This window comes from Empidonax traillii, unplaced genomic scaffold (assembly GCF_003031625.1).
Source record: "Empidonax traillii isolate 1590-97213 ecotype Southwest subspecies unplaced genomic scaffold, ASM303162v1 scaffold619:size634076, whole genome shotgun sequence".
NCBI classification, from domain to species: Eukaryota; Metazoa; Chordata; class Aves; order Passeriformes; family Tyrannidae; genus Empidonax; species Empidonax traillii.
The window spans coordinates 540,652-564,453 of NW_020955812.1; the positions used below are offsets into that span (position 1 = coordinate 540,652).

Sequence of the window (23,802 nt, forward strand, 5' to 3'; positions counted from 1 at the left end):
ACACATTCATCTCCTCTGAAAGTCAAGGTCATCATTATTATGTGAAGAAATCATTGGCCACTCCACCAAGGCCATTATCTACACCAGAGCTGCTCGCAACAGAAGTCCTGTTGTCAAAAACGACAAGTGTGGCAGAAGATTCAGCTACCAGACATATTCTGGAAGGATGCTTAGGAGTGTTTACAAATGATAAAAAAATCAATATGCAAGACACATAATTTACACATTTATCTAAGTAGACATAGTTTTATTTGATATTTTATATTTCTGATAAAGAAAAATGACAGCCTATCAGTTCCAAACAAGTATACAGAGTGTACGGGAGCAGTTAGAAGTCAAGGACCTACGATCAGTACCAAAGAGAAGAACCTACCAGTATTGATTTTCAGTAATGTAACTTGCAGGATAAGACATTATGCCGTCACTTTTACCTGTATTAAGAATATCCAAGAAATTCCTAATCTTTCATTACAGGGTATTGTGGCTTTAATGGAATGTCTTGCCTTACTTCGGGGTAATACTACCTTGGAAGTAAGCTTTTCTTCTTCCTTTGGTCACATAACCATCTCTACAGAATCACACAGATTCTAGCACAAAGCACCACTGATTTGGGAAAAAGAAATGGAAATATATGGCATTCACTATTTCAAGGTGAATACATCTGATTCAGCATCTGGTTAGTTTTTAGGGTGTTTTAACTACCTCTGGAACTCTACTTATCTTGGAACAGATAAAAAAGATAAACAGTAGGTTCAATCTCTATTTTAATGCTAAGCATATTTGTGTTTCTAGAAAGGATAATTTTAATAGTATCAAAGGCACTATGGCAGCCTAAAAGATAAATCATCTTGAACTACCAAGATGAGAGAAAAAAATTTCTAAATTATACAGTTTTATGTGAAAGACCTAAAAGTCTATCAGAAAAAAAAAAAGTGGATTTTTATAATAAAAATGCTAATTTGTAAGAATAGTATGCAAATACCATGAGAACTGCAGAAAAAAAACCAACCAGGAGCTAGTGATGTGTAATTAGAGGTCTGAACAGATTGTTTAAAAATCCTCAACACGGAAGTACACATACTCATACACTCAATTAGTTCACATGCCTTCTATCTGCTAGCAAGGGTTTATTGCAAATCTACTGCCATGAACAGGAAAGAACAAAACACATCTGTATGCATTTGCAAGCCAAAGCTGCTTTGAACAAAGCCAGTGAGCAGAAAAGACGACGCAACTTCTGGTGTTATTGAAATAGCCACAGCAATCCAAGGACAAAATTGAAGCCAAGCGTCCTGGAGAACACATTAATTTCATAGAATAATGACCATTTACAAAGGACTATCCCTGTAAATTGTTCAAAGTACAGAATATCATGCCATGAACACACAACTGAAAATGGTGGAAAATGCATTGCAGTTTTACTACTGTGAGGTAAGCTTTGATTCATCCCATATGGCCTTACAGGACACACATGTGTGCATGTCTGCATATGTGTGCATGAATGCTGAGGTCTCCAACCCGCAATTGTAGCCATCCCCGTTTCTTAGCAGAAGGAGAAGACAGGAGTATTCCAACAAACAATAAGTTCGTAGTTTTTACAAAGTCAACCAGGAAAAATAATCATACTGACTCGCTATTTTTGTCTCAGAAACCCGGTAATTAACACAAACTGAGACAAACTAAGGTGTGAAGATAACTAGGTATTATACTAATGCTAAGTATTATGTTCATATATGTTCTTCTCTTTACAAGGTTTTAAAAAAACCCTTAAAGTCTAACAAAACCAATTACACCAGTATGTGAATAATTCATGACAAGGAAAGGGATCATTGGATTTAATAATAAGTTCTTTTCTTTTTCCCTATTCTTTTTAATGTGGTATAAAACATACAGTCTCTTTATTTTGCCCTCAGGCTAAGAGGTCCAGTGAATGCAGTACATAGCTACCTCATAAAAATCACAGGTCATCAGTCTAGGTTTAAAATCACAAAAAAGTTAAACCAAATACTATACTAGAAGCACATTTTTTACAAATGCAATTAGTTATTAGCAAACATCCTGAAATCAACATTTATCAGTGTTGCCTCATTCTTTGAATTAAAACAATTGCTTCCTATGATATTTTCTTGTAACTACAGACAAGTACTGGCTTTTTAAAAGCACCTTGAATTTGAAGGGTTTTATCCTCCTGCTGCTTCAGAACACGAAATGAGATTCTGATGTTACCTGCAACATAAAGTTTGCAAGTATGTTTGAAATACAGATTAGTTTACAAGACTGTTTTAAAAAAGTAGGTTGTCTTCTGACAGACTGAAATGAAGTTAAAAATTAAGCTCACCTCAATAGAGCAGGGAAGATGAGGAAAAGAACAAGGGGAAAAGGAAGATGTATCTTAGTACTCGTAGCTGGAATCCATTGAAACTTTATTTCCTACACAGGAACTTTAACATGCCTTCCTATCATCTTCCTGCTTTTTCTTTTTGCCTCCTTTTTTATCTTCTTACTTTCTTAAAATAATATATATGTTCTGAAACCAAGCTTGCCATTCATTTGGGGGGCAAGTGGGTATGTATGTACTTACACTAAAAAAAACTCAAATTTGAACATCAGTGCAGCAGGTGGGGGCTGCCTGCCTCCCCAGGAGGCTGAAAGCAAGCCCAGACAGATGACACACCACTGTGCTGCCCACTAACTGCCAGGCAGCTATTTGGCTTTACCCTTTACACTCATGCAAGCACAATGAAGAAAAGCATGGAACTGAAAGAAGAAGGTGAATAAATCTGAAAAGTATTTCACAAGGGTCCAAGCAGAAACTACATTACTGAGTATCAGTAAATTCACTAAAAGTTCCCTAACTGTTAAAGTAAAAATGGTATGAATTAGGACTCAACTGTTGTGTGGGCTTGATTTACTTCCCAGCCCTGACCTAGACAGTGGATCATCATGATCACTGCACTCTCTTTAATCCTGACTTTATTTTCTGCACAAGACATCTTCCTCATCCTGTGACTAGAGAGCAAACAATGAGTGTTTCTTCTCCAAGGAAGATACACTCTTTTATTAATTCTGTTTTTTATTATACACTCTAGAGGCTATAAGAATAACTTAAAGATGCAGCTCAGCAAGAGAAAGTGCTATTCCTGTTGGCAAACATACCCACCTCCTTCAAAGCCTTTGGGCTGTTAAAAGCTGTTTGGAATTTTAACAACATTTGGAGTAACGAAGGCTGCACTTTACTGTCTCCACAAAGACACACCAGAAAGTAAGCAATGATCTGCAACCCGACACCATCAGATACCATTTGTTTATAGCCAGTTCCAGATGCAGCAAAGCTCTTTCAGGACAGACTACTTCGAATATATCCTCACTGTCTGTTAACCATATAGCAGCAGACAGAACCGCATGAAGTAACAGTGAGGCAATGAGATTTTCTACCCCATGTCAGCATCATGGTCAGGGAACACTGCTGAGCATTTGCTTTTCCTCGCATTCAATATATTCCTCCCTGGAAATGCTAACATCACCATAGGCACACAGAGCACCTGGACTGAAGAAACATCTGAGGGAGTTTGTCCATAAGAATTTCAGCTTTAATATTTTCCCCCATACAGTTAGGTTGGGGGTAAGGGAAGATGATTCTTGATCATTCCGAGCAGCTAACTGATGCAAGACTTGACACCTGAATGAATTAGATATTAAAATGCATCTTTGTTTATGTGCAATCACCCATGGTAAGAAAAGATTCTCTATTGCTCCAAAGGAACCTACAGGGCTATCACTTATTTATGAGTTTGATCTTGACAGCTTATATATACTCTTTTTGGATTTTTCTTAATACAGCATATTCTTAAAAGCATGCGTTAACTTGCACATGGGAAAACGCATTACCTTTCTAGGACACCACCACAAAAACTGCTCTACTCTGTTACCTACACTCTTACCCCTCAAAACCTCAGGATATTTTTCTGTGCATAGAAAGTCAGCTTGTGACATTACACTACTTCGATCCCTTTTCTAATGACAACATCTGCAGAGAGGGCTCACTCAGCTCTTTCAACAGCAATAGTAAACCACGCCTTAAAAAAAACAACAAAAAAAAACCAAATGAAAGAAAAACCCCCAATAATCACTGAAAGATTAATTACATACTCAGGTAAAATTACTAACTAAAACAACATCTCCATCAAGATTCTGAACATAGCTAAAGAATGTCAAGTAGGTTTTGCTGATGTGAAGCTTCACAGAGTAGATAGTTATTCCAAGCTGAACTAAAGATGGAAACCTTATCAAATATCTGGAAAAACTAATAGTTTTCAACAAGAATTTTAGTACATCGGGTTCTCTTCCTTCAACAACTGATTTTTAAAGTACTTTTATTAGTTTAATATTCCAAAGCCTGCTGCAGTTATAACTCAACAGCTTATGGCAATCAGTAAACTGGAAATTCATCCCATTAGAAGTTCTTACTCCTACTGCTTCAGGCTACTTGAAGCAAGTGCATCTTTAATTTTCATGTAACCTGCTAACGTCAATACCTACCATTAAGTAAGTCTAATGCCATAGTTCCCTCTAAAAAGTTTTAACTAACAGTATACTAAATAATGAAATAACTATCTTATAAGAACAAAGGAAATTTTAACCTTTGAAGAAAATGAGAGTTTTCAAAGTAAAGTTTTTATAGGAGGGAAAAAGTAACAGTCCCACACACAGGTACACCACAGAATAACAAAAATACAGCTCTCTTTTCGAACGCCTGTGTTCCTGGGTCCTGTAAATCATACATCATGAACCTAGAGATTGGCTCTAACTTATTTGCCAGGACCTCAAATGCAACACCACATGCTGAAATAAGCTCAGTTGCATGAATATTCTGGGTACTAGCAGTAAAGCTGAAAGAGCAAGTACATGGCTGTTTTTCACTGTGTCTGTCAATGTTATTATCACAAGTAGCTTTTTTAACTACTGTAATATTTGCCCAGGTCAGCATGCTACTCAGCAGGTTCCAGAACTTGCCAAGAGCACGACTCAGAGCGAAGTAAAGCAAGCAAATGTTGTTCCCGTCTTGAGCTGATGTCTCCCATCCTGCAAACACAGTGCAACACCTGGACAAGTTTATCCCCTTCTGCCCTTGTCTGCCTCAACCCCTGCAGACCATCAGTCCTGTCTCCAGAGCTCCTGGATCCATTTATTTTCTTAGCAATGCTTGCCCAACTCAAGTATCAATAAAAAAAAGGCCATGAACAAACCCTAGCAGGATCTCCTGCCTGTCATCAGCAAAGCCAGTCCAAGCCTTTCAGGATAGCAGAGAGCCAACACAGGGACAGAAGGAGGAAGGGTAGGATTAGGAGTGAAAAGTTCTTATCTCTCAGCAGACACTCCAATCTGAGAGACATCACTGAGGAAGTGCAGTGACTAAGGAAAGCAAGGTAATGAGCTGCAGGAAGGTGAGAATCTCTCCAGCTGACAGACAGATCAGAGGAGTGACCAGACATTATGAGGCATCATGTGCTAATTACACCAAATCATATGTTGATGGTTAGCTTGCAAAAGTTACTCTACCAGAAGGCTATTCTAAGTGCCAGTACTGCTCCACCACATTTCTTTGGCATTCAAGTGGGCCAAAATATATCATTTCCTCCCAAGCCATTTAGAAGATCCAGGTACTAACCCACCTGTTACCCTACAAATAAGAGAAACCCTCATGAGCACTACATCTCACAGTTCACTGGAGTTGAAACTGTGGATGAAACTCTCTTTAAACTTCCATGAAGGGTACAAAGTGGAATATCCTAGGCAGGGATAAAAACCTTCTGACACAGACATAGACAGTTGCAACTGAAAGCGTCTTAAATCATCTGCCAGGACCCAGGTCCAGGTCTGCCAGCATTAACTGTTACAACGCAGATTTTTGTCTACTGTAGGCAAATTAGTTTTTGAGAAATTCTTTATGCTTTTACTTCGAACAATGAGGTGCTATCTTGTTTTCAGACAATAGCCATTTCCTTTAAGCAGTAACTTTTAAAAAAGTTAAGTTGCTAAATGTTGTACCTCACATATTATGTTCTAGTTCTACAAAAAAATTTAATCATGCATCCACGGGCACTGCCATGGAGTCCCTGTTTTCCTTTACCACGTCCTCTCAGCCCTTTCTTCTGCACCAGCAACAGCATTTGTAAAATTTTTATTAATCCAACTGGGGAAATGATCCAGGTGAAAGAGAGAACTGGTACATACAGGAGTTCTCAGTTGGATAACTTCCTTGATCTGGTTTACCACATTGATGCCAGTGTGAGAAAACAGACAAAGGTGAGAGTAACAATGCAGTTTATCCCAAAATAAATCAACCCTTGGGAATACAAAACTAATTAAAAGCACGGCAAAAACATGTAGACAAGTCCAAACAACTCTGCAAGCCTCCTTACTTATTTCTAAATATTTCTTTTTGTTTATTTACTCTTGAGAGTGAAATATGAAGGCTTATAAGCATAATGTTACAAAGACAAATGGTTTAGAAATGTAAATAGGCAATAACTCTTGTGTGAGCCTTGAGAAACACAAGATAACCCAGCCAGGTAATCCAAGAGAGTGTTCCTTTACACAGTTTATTACATTGTATATATTCAGTAGCTCAAGGCCAAGCCAGAGGGCAACACCGAACTCATGAAACTTTCAGTTACAGTATCTGAGGGAGGATTCATCCGACTAAATGAGGGCACAAACAATTGTATTGGCTGCCATGCTCCTCAGCAGAGATTGACACAGCAGGATTCCTCTCACCAAATGCACTTACTCCAGGTTACAGGAATGATACTCGGTTCCATTGGCTGAGAAGATCAGATATTCACATCTGTAAAAGGACCGTGGGTGACTTGCTAAGATGCAGACACCCCAGTCACACAAGACGCCTCCCACCCTGGATGACAATTACATATCCCCATGTGAGGAATCTTACATCCACGTAGGAAGTCCACACTGAGATTACATGTTTGGATCTTAACCTTTCACTTTGCACAACTGTTCATGGTATGATGAAGAACAAGAGGGCTGGATGAAACTGCTGATACATTAATTTCCTCCCAGCAGCAGCACAAATGCAGCCTTTACCTTAATATGGTGCTGTTTTCTTACCAAGTCTCACAAAATCACTTGAGAAATACTTGTTGCAGTATTAGTATGTGCCCTTGCACATACTAATGGATGAAAGACACTGTGTTTTCAGTCATGACAATCACAAAGGTGGGATGAAATAAGAGAGAGAGCCCAACACTACTATCACCTCTGGTAATTACTGCAGGAAGAAGAAAGGGCACTGTTCCCTTGTACAAAACAGGAGTACCTTCTGCCTCTATCTCTTATTTATCTCAGCATTTACCAACTGTCAAGGCAAGCTCCCCTTTACATTGCTTTTGTATTACTTACACCTACCACACAGTACAGCAGCTCTCAGCACTCCTGCAGCTAGAACTAAACTTGAAGCATTTTGCACCTCATTGGATTGAGCTCCTTTGTTGTCCCCGAGTCAAAAGGATGCTGCTACTTCCTTCCCCTTGGCTTCCCCCCTTGCTCCATTTCCTGACTGCAGTTGCTGCTGCGCCTCCTCAAAGTCGGGTACCTACAGGGCAGAGAGGCTGAGGGTGGCCCCTACAAGTCACCCGAGTTCCAGCAAGGCTTACGTGGTGTCCATTCTACTGCTATGTGCTCTTGCCTCCATCTGAAGAGCAACTACAGCAGAAGAGAGAGTTTTCCATAGCACAGATTCCTACTTACAGTGACAGGGACACCTCCCAATGCATGAGGTGTACAAATAATGAATAAGGACAGGATTTCACTCCCTAGTATGCCTCCACAGTCTGGCCCAGGCAGTGACAGCTCACAGAACTGCAATAACTAAGAGTAGGAATAGCTAAAAGACAGCTTTGGTGTTAGATTTCCAGGGACTTTTGCGCCCTGCCTGCAGAAACTGCTTCTATTCAAAACATACTTTATATCCACAGCAGCTCTGTTTAAATACACCCAATTCCTCAAGTAGCAGAGAGCCAAATTTAGAGACTATACTGCACATAAATTAAATTTTTCCTTCAGTTCATCTCAATATCCCTTGCTCTCCAAGCTAGCAAGAGTGGAATGGGTAACCTGAATCAGAATATCAGCATTTTACATTAAATAAAAATGCTGCTCTATGTTGAAATATACTTAAATACTCCTTTCAAAGACTCAGATTCGTCATTATGTCAGCTGTGACTGTCTTACTGTTTTAAAGTGAAAGATTCAATGCACTTAGTAAAAACAACAAGAAATTACAGTGTGCTTACATTCTTATGGCTCTCTATTAACAAATACATACATATTTTCCAGTTTCTAATAAAACTAAAGACAGTATTTGTAAAAAGCATGTGTATAATGCTTATTACCCATGCACAGCAAGCCAGACATTACATTAACTGAAAGCTTAATGTAAACCAGCTTTCAGGAAAATGTTTCTGGAATTTCTGAAGGAAAAAAAAAGCACTCTGTTCTCTTTGTCATTTCCTAAACCAAAATGTTTTAGTGTTTATTATTAGTGTGTATTATACTTAGTATTATTAAACCGATTTGTTCTAGTAAAATACAACCATTTACACAGGCTTCTTGCCCTCCTTATTTGTGCTCCCTGGCAGGTAAATGGTAAAACCACTGAGACCTGTGGGAGAAGCAGAATACCAACAGCAACAGCTCTCTCAGAAGCTGCCTTTTTTAATATCTCAAGGCAGAATAGATAAAGGAGCAAAGGAAAATTAATCTTACAAAAATGCAGCTTGCATAAGGTAATGATCGTACACGCCAATAGAAATGCTGAAAGTGCACACTTTGATTTCAAGTTGCAGGTAGTTTTAGAGATCGCTTTGTTTGCCTTTGGCTGACTGGAAAAGTAACTCTCCCTAATAACTCTCTCTATGCTTGAGATATGCAACAACGTGCTGATCAAATGTACCAGAGTGATTTGAGATGTGGAAGAGAAGCATCATTCCCAACCACACTGCTAATCAGTGGTCACACTTCAAGCAGGGCTGTCGATAAATGCCATTAAAGCTGAACCATCAAGCTACCAGGTACTGCACAAACATATTCTGACACAATCTATGCATTGAGTTTCCTTGCCATGCATTTTCCTCTTGGTTTTCTTCATGCACCACAACTGGCTAGTCATTGCCAACAGAAGACTGGAGTGAAAAACTACTCTGAAGTTTATACTAAAAGGAAGCATATTGACATTTCTGTTCCTCCATGCACCAAAACCACTAGATATTTCCAAAGTTTTCCAACAAATCTAAATGCACAATCCTTCTTCCTCCCCAGTACACAAATACATATAGCCAGGCTTCTGTTAAACTAACAATTACAATTAACAATGGTAAAACTGCATTTTATTGCTACCAGAAACCTCTCCTGCAGAAACAGGACTGCTATTTGAAACCATTCACTTGGCCAAAAGTTGGCACAGAGAGCAGCCGTCCCTAAAAATTTCATGAACCAGGTTCTAGTCTTGAGCAGGAAGAGGCATCAGTGTGGGGTTTAAAGGAAAAAAAAAAAAGAAGTGAGGAGGAAGAGAGAAGATTGGTTTAACCTTTGTGTTAGGTAACAGATGGCAATTTATACCATCTCAAGACACAGGTGGACAAATGACCACAGGGAAAGCCAGCATGTGAATTTGCCATCACTTGATGAGTGCATACATGCATTATTTAAGGTAAGTTGAATCACTTACTGTAAGGTATTGCAAGTCGAAAGGGAAAACACAACTGTTTAGTAGAAAAAGACTGCAGTTTTAAACCCTCAGATCACCTAGGTAACTTGTTCATCTGACTGAGAGAAATCAGTTACTAGGCATTTGCAGGCATTAGCAGCTCAAGGTATACAAGAAAAAAAACCAAAAAACAACCAACCAAAACCTGGATCTGATAACTGATAAAACTAAAAAATGCCTCCTCCTCATTAAGACTTTACAATACTATCTAGTACTAAGTAAACAATTTGCTCTTCCACTAAAATAAAGCAATGGCTTTTGCACTGCTTTAGAGCAATTTAGCTTCTACTCTGATGAGTCCATTTGTGGTTTCAGTGAAATAAATGTTTGCATTTGAAGGTCATCAGTAATTTTCAGAGACAATATAGCGGTGCAAGAGGAAAGAGAAAGACTTCATTTTCGCATCATCTAAACTCTACCATCATGGCTAAAACTGCAAGCTTGGGATAACTGGCTTTAAAAAAAAAGCCAAGAACTTGAGGGTCTCCTCACAGCTGTTACTGTGCTGTCCAGAAAAGAAGCCTTGTAGAATGTTCAGCTGAAATGGTTGTGAAGTCAGCTTCCACAGTGTCAAGTACTGTAATGGCTGCTTGTAGGCAGGCAATTCCAAACAGCAGCACTCAAGCATCAACTCTCCTGTCTTATGTGCTCACAGAGGGAGGAGATACTGTGAATTCTGACCAAGCAGCAACAGCTGAACTTTTATTCACCATCGTACTGGGGAAAAAAGCATCTGCTTGATCTCATTCTGGTAGTGTGAAGGTGGGACATCCTGAACACATTTATCTACTAGTAAACTACTATTTGAGCTGGGTGTTATTTATGAATAATAAAATAACATTTGAGTAATAACTTCTTCTAACTAATAAAATAGGAACATCAATTAAGATACGCGTTAAAACCAATACCCATTGCAGTGGACAGAAGTAATACCAGATTTCTGCACTGTAACACAATATTCTAGGATTTCTCTTAAAAGACCCTCCCCAGCATCTATGAATGAATGATCCTCATCTTTTACTGAGAAGCAAAGTTTGTAGGCAATGAAGAAACTTAATGCCTTCTTGAATTACACTGATTTTGCTTACATTCTCCCTGGGTTAGTGTTACCTCTTCATATAACTGTTAAATCCCTATTTGCCAAGGCTCCCTAAGTTTAAAAGGGAACTGTTCATGTGAAGAATGTGCACTGTGTATTTTGTGTACTCATCAGATAAATCACCGATGCCAACAGGAATACAGTTTAAGGGTCAGCTTGGAGTTTTTTAATTCAAATTGCTACACATTCATTTCAGCATTCAAACAAATTCAAGCTCTGGAATACCTGATAAAACTATTAAAAACCAACAACAACAACAAAAGACAAAACCAACCAACCAAACCCTCAAAACCATCATTTATTCTTCATCTGAAATACTTGTCAAGTTTTACGTATTTGAGAGAAGTTATATAGGTAAAGCCTTACCAATCCTAAAGTGTGCCTTCATGGATGTCTACTGACCTCTGTGCTGGGCTCTAAGCACCAACACCAACAGAAATTAACAACTCAGCTGTGAGGATTTTACCATATTAAAGAAAACAAGGTACTGAAAGTTAGAGGGTACCTTTGTGACCTTCAGAGGCCACAACAGAGCTGCATAATGAATCGAATAAGGTAACAGTTGTGCCAAAGTCATTCAATTTTCTAAATAGGGTGCTAAGTGCAGAGCTTAATTACCAGTACTTTCCATATTCACAAATTACATAATCAGTCTGACTGAGGAGAATTTGAAGCTGGGACTGACTGAACATCCATCTGAGAGCAAAGAAGGAGAGAAATGCTTGGTGCAAAGCATCCCTCCTCATCCCTTCCTTAATCAGAACACTGACTACAAATCCCACCTTCAAATAGCTCCAAATCCAAGACTTATTTATTTGGTCTCTTAACACAGACATCGAACATCTTAACCGCGTCTCATCTAATCTGTCCCACCACGTGAAGGGTTCTCCACCCTAGTCTTATGTAAACTGCCCAACAATAAATACTGCAGCTGAAGTAATCATTCCCTATTGGCATCTTATGGCTTTCTCATATCCACCTTTATTCCAATCCCTTGCTTTTTAACTAGGATATTCCCAGCCACAAAAGGAAAGCCAGTCATCTGCAAACATCCCTGAACATTGGCAGTAGCCCTTCACCTGTACCTACAACTATCACCAGGATGCTAAAAGGGCAAGAGGGAAAAAAATTGTTTTAGGTTTTACAACCATTTAGCACTTCTCTTCTGTGCTGTGTGTATACGTATTGGGAATGTACCTGGTGCTAAAACTGTTTTCCCCAGGAAGTGTTCATATCTGATATTCAGAAACTTACTCAAGGCTACAAGCTGGCATCACATAAACTTTCAAAAAGAGATTCACAGTAAATAGCTGGTAACTAGAGAGCAGAATACACTTCAATATGAGATCAGTTCTGCATATCCTCTTTTCAATGTACATGTCCAAAGACTAAAGATTAGGCTTGTAATTGGGCTTTGGAAAATGAAAATATCTCCGAAAACTCGTGTTCTTACATGGAAGACAAAATTAGACCATTCTATTTAGATAAAAGTGTTCTCTACTCACTGACATAGCTGCTATTACTTAAATAATCAGCCATCAGTCTTGATGTAGATGTAGAAGCTACAGAGACACGCCTTTCCACACGATCTGAATTGAGTTTGACAACAGAAGATGAAATCGACAGGGCAGTTGAAAGGCACTAATTTTGCCAATACCTCACCACTTCAATTGCATACATGATGGAGATTTTCCATATTATACAGAAATCACAACAGATTTTTATATTACCTTAGTATCTGAAGTGATAGCCTCATAGGAAAAACACAGCTCTGGTTTTCTGGTATGCTTATCAACACACTCAGTGTATCCTGAGTTTAGTGGCCTTTGAGTTATAGTTTAGTACTTTTAATCCAGAACTCCTACTGTTTTGTCCTTTAAAAAATAATCTGACATTACGTTTGACGTCAGACTGCCTAGCGTGGTAGGTTTTTCTACAAGACACCTTTACCTTTTGACTACTCTGTATGAGAGCACAGGCCCAGTTAGATTTTACTCAGTGTACCATAAATACAACCACCGAAAGAAAGAGTCCAAAAGACATTACTTTTAACGTTCTCCTTCTTGCAGTAAGGAATCGCTTACTGATTCTTACCGACATGCAAGGCAGGAAAGCTCTGAGGAAGCAGAGCACCCTTCGCACGGTGCAGTCCCACCCCGGCACAGCGGGAAGGGTGCTGCCAGCCCGCCGCCACCAAGGCTGAGCCGGCGTAGGATCGCTCGTCCCAGATGACACGTTTAGCCACTTGACAACACGTGCCACAGGGCCAACACTGACCACCAGGGAGGATGCATTTTATCCTAGCATGTCTCGTACACAAGTTTTCTGCTTCCTAACATACCCAGTCCCGGCAGGGGCGATGCTGCGGCAAGATCCCTGTCGAAGCACGACAGAGGGGCTACGCTCCAGCCACCGAACGCAAGGCGGAGGGTGAGCGGGGCACGGCAGTGTTCCCCCCCCTCGCCGAATTTCCACAGGACCGAGGGTTGGGGGGCAGGTGCACCTCGCCGGCCGAGCGGCTGCCGCCCCACGGCACAGGTGAGGGTCAGGGCAGCGCAGCCCAGGGCAGGATCCAGGGCAGGCACCAGGAGCTGCCCCAGGTGGAGGGGAAACCCCCGCGGCCCCTCGGGCACAGACTCGCTGCGGCTTCTGCTCCACGCGAGGGCAGAGGACGACCCTGCCCGGCCGGGGAGCGTCTCTGCCCGGCTGCCCAGGGGCGGCCGTGACAGACCCCGCCCGGCCGGAGCCACCGCGCCGAACAAAAGGCCCGGCCGAGGCCCGGAAACGTCCCGGGGCCGTGGGCCGAGCCGCGCCGCCAGCGCGGGGGGCAAACCCCAGCGTGGGGGGCGCAGCCCGGCCCGGTGGCCCCGCACGGCCTGCGGCCGCCGCTGACCCTCGCCCGCCTCTCACCGCCGCGGCGGGCCCTGCGGCGGGCACGGCGGGGAGGGGGAAACCAGGGGAGAAGGATGCAATGCAACAGCTCCGGCGGCGCCGAGGGACGGAGGGTGGGAGGGGGCAGCACAATAAGGCCAGCGCAGCCTCTGCCCCTGCCGGTAACAAAAGCTCCCCAGCCACAGGGCTGCCTTCGTCTCCTCGGGCTGCAGGGTCTGAGGTGGGCGGTGAGAGCCGGGAGAGTTCTCGCCCTGCTGCCGCTCCCCTTTGCCGTACCCCCGACCCGGCCCCCCGCACAATGCAGCCCCGGCCGCCCCGGGGGCCGCCGCACAAAGCGGACCAGTCCCGCCGCCCATCCCGCACCGACCTTGAGTCGCCTCGGGCGCCCCTAAGGTTTTGGTCACCGCCTTCCACACGTTGCAGCCCAGCAGGCAGAGGAGAAGCGCCGCCGACCTGCTCATTTCCACCCGCCGCCGCCAGCCGCCGCCAGGGAGGGAATCGCCGCCGGAGCCGCTGCCCGGAGGAGGAGGAGAAAGAGCCGCATCAGGGGCTGGCCCGCTCCGCGCCTCCCTCCATGTTGCCGTGCGCTGCCCCTCCTGCTTTCTCCGCCTGCTGCATTGTCGTCCCGCCGCTGCGCCCCGGCTCCGCGTCCCGCGCTGTCCCCGCGGGCGGCGGAGGCGGGGGGGAGGAGAGGGAGGCGAGAGCACTCCGCGGCTCCGCTGCCTGTCGGCCCGGGTTTATTCTTCAATTCCCCGCCGTGTGTCCCCCCTCTCTCCCGGCGGGAGCAGCCCGAGCTCCCCGCCCGCCCCTTAACCCTTGGCGGCTCCCCCTGCCCTGCCCCGCGCCAGCCGCGCAGCGCCCCCTGCCGACCGCGCCCCGCCCCGCCCTGGCTGCCCGGCTGCTGCGGCTGCAGCTCCGGCCCCGCCGCCCGGGCCCGGCCCCGCCACCCTGGTCGCTGCCCGGGGCAGCCGCACGGCCCCTCCGCCCTTCGCCAGGTGCTGCCGCGCTTACCTGCCGTGGGGGGCCGGGTCCTGCCCGGCCGCGCCCGCCGCCCGCTCTCCCTCCCCGAACAGCTGCAAAATGGCCTCCCCGGCGATGCCGGCCCCGCTCGCCGCAGCAGCGGGAGGGACGGGCGGGAAGGCGGGCGCGGTGCCCCGCTCCCTCGCACGGCTTGGACGTGTAGGGTCGCAGGGTCCCTCACGGCCACGCGTGACCGCCGGCCATGGCCCCCGCTGCTGCTGCTGATGTGGTATTTAAAGAGGATTTTAAAAGCACCACGAAACAACCAACCACAGAGCAACAGCAAATGCACCCATCTACTGGTTTTAATGCAAAATTGTTTAAAAAATGCTGTTGCGAACCGCACGGGAACGGCGAACTCTGGGTTGAAAACAGTGGCATCGAGGGCTGCGATCGGGCACGGCGGCTCCCGCTCCGCACCGTGCGGGGCTCGGCCGGGGCAGCGCTGCGGACACTGCCCAGGGCAGGACAGGCTCCCTGGGGCTTCCCCACTGCCGTGTTGCACCTTCCATAAAAACATCTCTCGGAGTGCTTTTCTCCAGGCCAGCGGGGGCTGAACGCAAGGGCACAGCCGTCACTCCTCCCCTCCCGGGCTCTGCTGAGCATTATGTGTCCTAAGGGAGGGAGAACAGGCGCTCCTCATGTTTCATCCAGCGCAGAGGTTGGTGCTACAGACAGCTATTATGGCAAGTCTTTACACAGCTGTGCAAAGCAAAGCCCCTGCCCAACCGGCTCATGGATTTCCCACGATCTGCTTCCAAACACTGCCAATGCTTCAGTTTCCCTGTAAGACTGAAGTTTGTATACCTTCAAGTTTAATCTCTCCCCGAGGTGTCTTAAAGCTTCAGGATTTATTTGTAATATCTATTTTTAAATAAAATCTGTCAATAAAAATGCAATGCCTTATACATTGATTTTTAGAAAGCAGTACAGTTGTTTATTTTGTCACTTCGATATTTGACCAGAGTAGCTATACCACGAGCTACCACAAGGTCGTTCCTTTTATGAATTTTATGAAATTCTAGTGTCCCAGAAGTGTTAAAACTGATTTTCCAGATTTTTTAAGAGACACTACAATTGATTACAATGTATTTTGGGTTTACTGTTTAGTTTTTCAAGTGCATTTTCTGAGTGTTGATAAATAACATGTAGACACTGCAACTTTATCTTTGCATCCTGAGAATTTGGAGGATTTATTTGTAAAGTTCGGTCCTATAAGAAAACAAGGTACAAAAAGGCAGTTCACTTCACAGAGAAAACCAAACGAGCAAATACAGATCATGTGATCTTACTCTTGCTTGCCATAAACAAAGATTTCAATATTGTAAATTCATGGCATGTCTGAACAGTTATCTTGCATGGAGCATGGCCTGAGGAGCCCAGTGGATTTATAAGAAAACTAATCATACTTTAGGAGCTGTTAGTGATTGTGAGGCAACTCCTTAAAGAAAGAAGGTTGGCCATGTGGCAAATAATCACATATAGCATCTTTTTTTTGAGATCTTGTTTCCCTTTCTCTGGATGTGCATGAACTTAAATTAGCATAAATAGGATGAACACAGAGCTATAAATTTATATAAAAGCTTTTTCTGTCCATAATGAAAGTTAGAGCAATTTGTTACAGAGAGGAAAATGCATTTTTCTGAATATACTTGTATTCTTTTCCTGAATATAGTTGTATACTTTTCACAAAAAACAAACAAACAAACAAAAAGCACCAAACCAAATCAAACCCAAAAAAACCCCACCCCCCTCCTCACACCTCTCTCTACCCCCCCTTCCTCACCCCCCAAAAAAGCACAGATAGAACAGTCCTTGCAACATCAGTGGATAACGTGTAATGACTGGGCTGGAAAAGGAGTGAGAAATTGCACAGAGAAGACAAAATCATAGAATGGTTTGGGTTGGAAGGGACCTTAAAGATCATCTAGTTCCAACTTCCCTGCCATTAACAGGGACACCTTCCCAAGATCATGTTGCTCAAAGCCCTATTAAACTTGGCTTTGAACACTTCCAGGGATGGGACATCCACAGCTTCACCGGGCAACCTGTTCCAGTGTCCCATCACCCTCAGAGTAAAGAATTTCATCCTAATATCTCATCTAAACCTGCCCTCTTTCAATCTGAAGCCATTTCTCCTTGTCCTGTCACTACAGACCCTTGTAAAAAGTCCATCTCCGCGGCGCTGTCAACGCCGAGACCCGGGTTCGATTCCCAGTCAGGCCACTCCTCGGGCAGATGGAGCTCATTAGCCCTGTAAGGCAATCCATCTACGTCCTGAGGACCTCGCTGCCACCGTCCAAGCTCGCTTGGCCCCGGCAGATGAACCTCAGGATTAAAGGGTGGGCTCAGTTCCGCGCCCACTGTGTCTCACCTAAAAAATCCAATGCGCAGGCTGGAAGGTGGAAAGACCTTCCCCGGTTCTTCGTTCATGAAGAATGGCCATTACAGTTACAATACAGGCCCTCTTTATATACTGGAGGCTGCTACAAAGTCTTCCTGGAGCCTTCTCTTCTCCAGGCTGAACAATCCCAACTCTCTCAGCCTTTACTCATAGGAGAAAGGCTTCAGCTGTCTAATCATCTTTGTGGCTTCCTCCGGACTCACTCCAACAGGTCCACGACCTTATTTGGGGCCCCAGAGCTGTTCACAGTATTCCAGGCAGGATTTCATGAGAGTGGAGTAGAGAGCAGAATCACCTCCCTCACTCAGTCAGCTGGCCACATTTCTTATGATGCAGCCCAAGGTACCTCTGGGCTGCAGATTTTGAAAACACAAGGGATATGTTGTGCCACACACTCCCTGCATTATCAGTCTGTATTTCAGCTCAGATATGCTTACAGACTACGCTGGACACACAGGGCTTGTCTCCTACCTGAATAAGCTGAATTTATCTATATGATTGTATGGTAGCACTCTCATAAATGCACCCATTCATGAAATGAAGCTGAGCTATTCCTCCAAAGAGCTTCTCTTGAAATGATCTTTTCTCCCTTGCTTCAGTGAGCACTGAAGTATCGAACACTGACATACTGGTAATGCCACTGATTCCTGGATGAAAACTCCCTGTGACACATGGGATAGTTGATGTCTCAGAGCTGGGTTCAAATCCTCCTCAGACTTAAGCAAATACCAGTTATACTCCAGTCACGTTTTCATGCCTTGTTTGCTGACACCCATTGCCTAGACACCCTTAAAGAAAAAAAAAAAAAAAAGGAGACAATTTACTGCAGCCTGAGTAAACACCAGAGGGGAGGTGTCAATAAATATTAATAAAATAATATGACCGAAGTCAGGTTGTAGTGAGGGCTCAGCTTTGACTCTGGTCATGCATGAGCCAGCAGTGTGCCCTCACAGCAAAGACAGTGAATGGTATCCTGGGCTGCATTAGACAATGAAGGTGATCCCACTCATCTCCTCAGCACTTCTGAGGCCACACCTGGAGTGCTGTGTCCATTTATGGGCTCCTCAGTACAAGAGAGGTGTGGATGTACTGGAAAGAGTCCAATAAAGGGTCATGAAGATGATGAAGGGACTGAACCATCTCTCCTATGAGGAAAGGCTGAGAGGGCTGGAACAGGTCAATCTGGAGAAGAGAAGGCTCAAAGGGGATCTGATCAATGTGTTTTAATACCTGAAGGCAGGTGCAAAGAGCCAGGCTTGTGTTAATTGTGCCCAATGAAAGGATCAGAGGCAATGGGGACAAAATGGAACACAGGAAGTTCCCTCTGAACATCAGGAAGCACTTTTTTATTGTGAGGGTGACTGAGCACTGGCACAGGCTGCCCAGAGAGATTGTGGAGTCTCCATCCATAGAAACATTCAAAAGCCACCTGGACATAATCCTGAGCCACCAGCTCTAGGTGGCCCTGCCTGAGCAGGCAAGTTGGACTAGATGACTTTCATAAGCTCTTTCCAGCCTCAACCATTCTGTGATTCTGTGATTTCTATTCAGAAAGAATACTTGACCCCTAGCATTGGAGGTGCAGTGGAAACTAGATGGCTGAACCTATTCCTATCCAAAGGTGGGAATTTTTTCCTTTCTACAGTATTTCCTATTTGAAGCTATGCACAGGACATTTTAACACTATACAAACAATGTAAATTATATTTTAAATTGTACAAACACATTTTCAAACAGCTGACCATTCACATAGTGAATACTAATATACTTACAACATGACTACCTATTAATGAGTCTCTCTGTACCAGTCATTACTAGACAGACACTTCCAATTCTCTTGCCTTGCAGAGAATACAGATTACTTTGCAGTTAGGCTTATAGTTAACATTTCCAATTTTTAATCAGTTTTCAGACACTTCTTAATGGTGAGTTGAATACACTTAAGCAAAAACTTGGGCTAATTTGTTCTTTTCTATTCTCTCTCTCACAACTAGTACTGTGTTTCTTGTGGTATTATTTCCACAGAGACAAATGTAAGTTATGAAAGCAGTGCTTGGACAGCCAATGACAAATCTATAATGGATTAAAAGTTAAATATTTTCTACACAGCAAGTGAATTCATTGAACCAGGAGTTGCAAATGTTCGTAACAAAGGCATATCTCCAGCAGGATGTTATCTAGCCTTTCTGGTTGGTAGCAGCAGTCTGTGCATTTGAGAATTGCTTTGAAGTACTTTTATAATTTTTAGAAGACTTCTTGTTTACAGTGCAGAAGTTACTTTACATATGGAAGATCACATAAAACTAAATATAAACCAAAAAAAAGAGTGAACATCAGAGTACAAAGCCCTGAAGATTATTTTGTGATGCTCCTGGTAAACTGAGCTAGCTACAGATTATGTAGTATTACACATTTTACATGAAAATTATAGAAGCTATTTAGTCCTCAGTATTTCAAAGAGAAAAGCAAAGTTTTATGGCCAAGACAACAATTATTTCATATTCTTACATGAAATCTAGCAGTGTTTGGGTTTTAGTTGGAGACATACTGAATGTGGATACCAAAACATAATGCTGTCTTTTGCATAAATAGCTTTCACCCTGAAGATCTCACATGCTGTGCTATTAATATGAGTCAACTAGTGCCTATACATGCTCATAAGGTAAAAAAATGTTTGCCTAAGCAAGACCTAAGTACTTGTTTACATAGGGAAGTCAGCATGAAACAGTTGTGTGTGAAATAGATCCCCATACCTGGCTGCACATTAAATCCCTTGGCAGACAACTGGATGTGGACCAGCTCGAGGCTTCAATAAATATTAGAGCCCAAAGTAGCTTTTAATGGCCTATTTCTATATTAAATAAAATTATATGTATCTCGTGGGAGCTGCCAGAATGGGACCAGGCTGAGATTTAAAAAAAAAAAACTCTGTAAGCATTGCATAAAGGTTGCAGAGGAAAGGCTAATAGGGAGTCTTGAAGTCAAAATGAGGGTTTTAGGAGGCTGGGTTCAGCAGTGGAGAAGGGACTGGGAGACTTGTCATTCTGAAGCAGAGATGAAAGGATGACCGAGGAGTTAGTGGGTTTTGGGCTGGAGAAAGAAGGATGAAGGAACAGTGTGTGGGGTCTGTGGAGCTTTTGGGAGCTATAGGAGACATCAGCACATTTTGTGACTAGCACTTTTTTTTTTTTAACCTCTAAGGTAGTTATGTTTTCCAGATTTTCCTGCATTTCTGAAAGCTGAGTTTAAAATAAAAATATCAGAGAGTTGCAGATGAACCCCTGACTCTGAGAGGTAAGGATTTAGTAAGAACACCAATATAAAAAAATTCTGAATAAAAGAAACAAAGGGGACAACATTCATACTAAGGATTATTGTAAGGTTAAAGCAGACTTATAACTAAGAGGAAGTTGTTATTCAGCATTAAAATCCTTCTTTGTCCTTCTTGTTATTTAGGGCTCCATTTAGCTGAAAGGATGACTGTCATTTGGGTAAGAGCTAAGAGAACTTAAATTTTTTTTACAAGTTCTGTACAGATTTTAGTCTTTGGGGGAAAAAAATGAAATCACTTTATAAATGAGAACAAAACTGGAAAATATTGTCTCAGAAGACATAATTTTACTAAGAATTTTGAAACAGAATTTCCCTGAAGTTCCCAAATCAATTGTGTCTTTCTGTGGCTCCCTTTCCTCCCATGTGCCTGTTATCTCTGCTCTCAGATCTCCTGTCACCCAGGACACTTCACTTATTCTCATGGTTTCAGCTACTGCCTACATTTACCAAAAATCTCATCTATCTTTCTGCTCCAATTTTTATTTACTTCAAACTTTAGTTTCCAGCACACCAGTTTCACAACTGGAAATTATAACATTCTACTCAAAAACCTTGTCATTTTCTTTACCATTTAAAACCTATTTACTTTTCCTTCTCACCCAGACTTCTGACCAGCACTTTCTTGGTTTTTTTCTTTATCTTTTTTTCCGACTTGTTTTATCTCATACCTTTATCCTGGTTTATATTTCTAAACTGCGCTTTATCCTAAACATGCCTACTGCTGCAATTAGCATTTTTACCTAATCTTTATTACTACAGGTCCTTCGCTATCCACTCTCACATTCCTACTTCAACCTCTTTCTTTCCTTAATCTAAATTGAGGTATGTGTTCTTGGACTGATCAGAATTCACCCCTCATCTTTCTTTGGTGTCAATACACCTGCTGACTCAAACAGACAGTGCTGCATCAGTTTGAATCATTGTTTCTTCATAAGAGCTGGACACTTGCCATTTTTAGGGCTCAGGTTTTTGTCCAAATGCAATTATGCAGCAGCTTAAAAATAGCCCACAGTTATTGGTAATTTGCAAATACAGAGAATTGTATTATAGTCCTGGAACCTCTGTAAAGTAGAACTTTCAAGGCTCTATCTAAGCTTGACTTTTAAAATATTTCAGGTATTCATTCCACCATATTCCACCAGTTCTTACTGGAAATAATTTGGGGAATATTTTAGTTTTAACTACCTAGTTAAGAAAACCCAAAGCACTGAGACAATTATTGATATAAATTTTCTCAAATGACTGTTCTGCTGAATCTGAGTGCCACACACATCCCATTAGGGCTTAGTAATCTCTTAGACAGCCACAGCTGTGCCAGCAAATGCAACTAGTTTCTCAGCTCCCAGGGGCCTGGCTTTGAATTAGCTTGTGCTAAACACTGTCCCTCCCACAACAATTAACATGATGCACATTGCAACATCATTTTTTTCCCTTCTGTCACTAAACTCAAGCTCATTACTAATGTTGTCAGGCTCACAGAGTTTGCTACCAAGTTGTTTCATGTGACAAATAAGTATTAAATTCTGCCATATTAGCATGTGGAAACTGCTCAGTTTTTTCACATGTATTTATGCTTATAATTGGTTCTGATGGTTTACTCGCTATTATTCCGAGCCTTATGGTTCCCAGAGCTCATTGTCACAGGAAGCATCTTGGTGTACTTGTGCCTTTTCCTTTTCCTGCTCTCTCCCATTATTTTGGAAATAACCAAAAGCCAAAGCCAATATCCTTAAGATTTTGCCATTCCCTGGAAGTAAAGATAATCACAGTCCTGCTGTTTTCAGGTTGCCCCTGAAAACCCGAAGTGCACTTGTTGTCTGTGCATAACACAGCAGGGTGAAGCAATGGAAATGAGATTGTGAATAAAGCCAAGTGTCAAAGCTGCATCTGGCAGGGAAGGAAGAAAGCAAACAATATCAGAAATCTGTTGGAGGAAGGTGACCGAAGGACTGATGAACAATAAAAGAGTTTTTGTCAGGCAGGGGAAGAAGAGAGGACAATATTCTCTATGCCAGAGCTTAAGAGAAAATTAAATTACTCTTTGCTCTAGTGAAAAGGAGATAGCAGCTCTTTTTCTATGCATTTAAAACACAATTGATAAACTTAAAAATGAAGGGGTTCACCTGCAGACTAAAAAATTGAAAGGCAATTCATTATTATATTTAAATGCCTTTTTTTTTTTTTTTGTGGTCCACTGCTTTTCTTTTCTGAGTAAACTGAGACTGAACATTTTATGTAATCTAGATTCAGCCAAGAAGTTAATTACCATACTAGCAAATATTTATACACTTGTGCCAAGACTTCTCAGGCTTGGGTTTCACCTAGCTTCTCCTTTATTTTCCTGTATACTTATTAGAAATGCACAGAACTCTGTTCTGCACTTTGTTTTATCCCTGTGTTTGTCCAAAGCATGTAGATATGGTATAGGCACATGGTGTGATTCTTGGTCCTGTGCAGGACCAGGAGTTGAACTTGATGATCCTTGTGGGTCTCTTCCAGCTCAGGGTATTCTATGACATGACATGACATGACATGGCTGAATAGTCCTTTGAACTGTGATACTTCTCACAATAAGTTTGCATTATCCTTGTTATAGAGGAGATCATACTGACTGAAGCACAAACATAGGACCGAATTCCTGACTGTTAATTAAACCTGAGCTCTGTGCTGTTGTTTGCAAATGTATCAGAATTGAACATTTGCTGAAAATTTTATTAAATGACATTAAAAAGATAGGAGAGCAGTTATTGTCTTACTTGCTATCCAAGAATCTGCTCTTCTCAGTTTTTTGCAGGACTGTTTGTCTGAATTGAATGCTGCCACAGATTTCCAAGGGAGGGGAGCAGGAATGAGAGAAGGAGCATCTGCAGGTGGTTTTGCCTGAATTACTCATCATCTGGAAAAGACAGAACTTAAGAACCATGCAAGATAAACACAGTGAAATGTGAAATACTGAAATGATGGGCAGGACTGTATTATTTGTCTCATGAGTGAATAAGACCAGGCATCATAATTCATCAGAAATAGAACTGGCTGTAAGGGACTCATCTCATGATTCCTTAGGAAAAAATTGAGGCTTTCTCAGGAGGCAAGCCTCAGGAAGTGGGGGCTGAAGTGCTGTGAAATTACATTTGTGTCTGGCATTCTGAACCCTTTGAACATTCATGTGGGCAGGACTGACTCTGAGAAAGGCGAAGTGGAGAGTTGTCTATCGGAGCAGACTCCTGCGAGCACCAAACCTCTGCTGCTCACCGAAGCAGCAAAGGCAGC

At 42.5% G+C, this 23,802-nt stretch overlaps 1 protein-coding gene across 2 annotated transcripts in view; it reads right to left on the bottom strand.

The window, feature by feature from the left end:
* The window catches only part of FAM171A1 (family with sequence similarity 171 member A1), an 86,578-nt gene extending 72,018 nt beyond the window's left edge, over nucleotides 1–14,560 (bottom strand). For both annotated transcript variants that reach the window (XM_027898731.1, XM_027898729.1), the window contains exon 1: nucleotides 14,143–14,560. In XM_027898731.1, coding sequence (XP_027754532.1) covers nucleotides 14,143–14,236 — 94 coding nt within the window. In that variant the 5' untranslated portion in view covers nucleotides 14,237–14,560. The remainder of the gene's footprint in view (nucleotides 1–14,142) is intronic.
* Nucleotides 14,561–23,802: the final 9,242 nt, after the last annotated feature.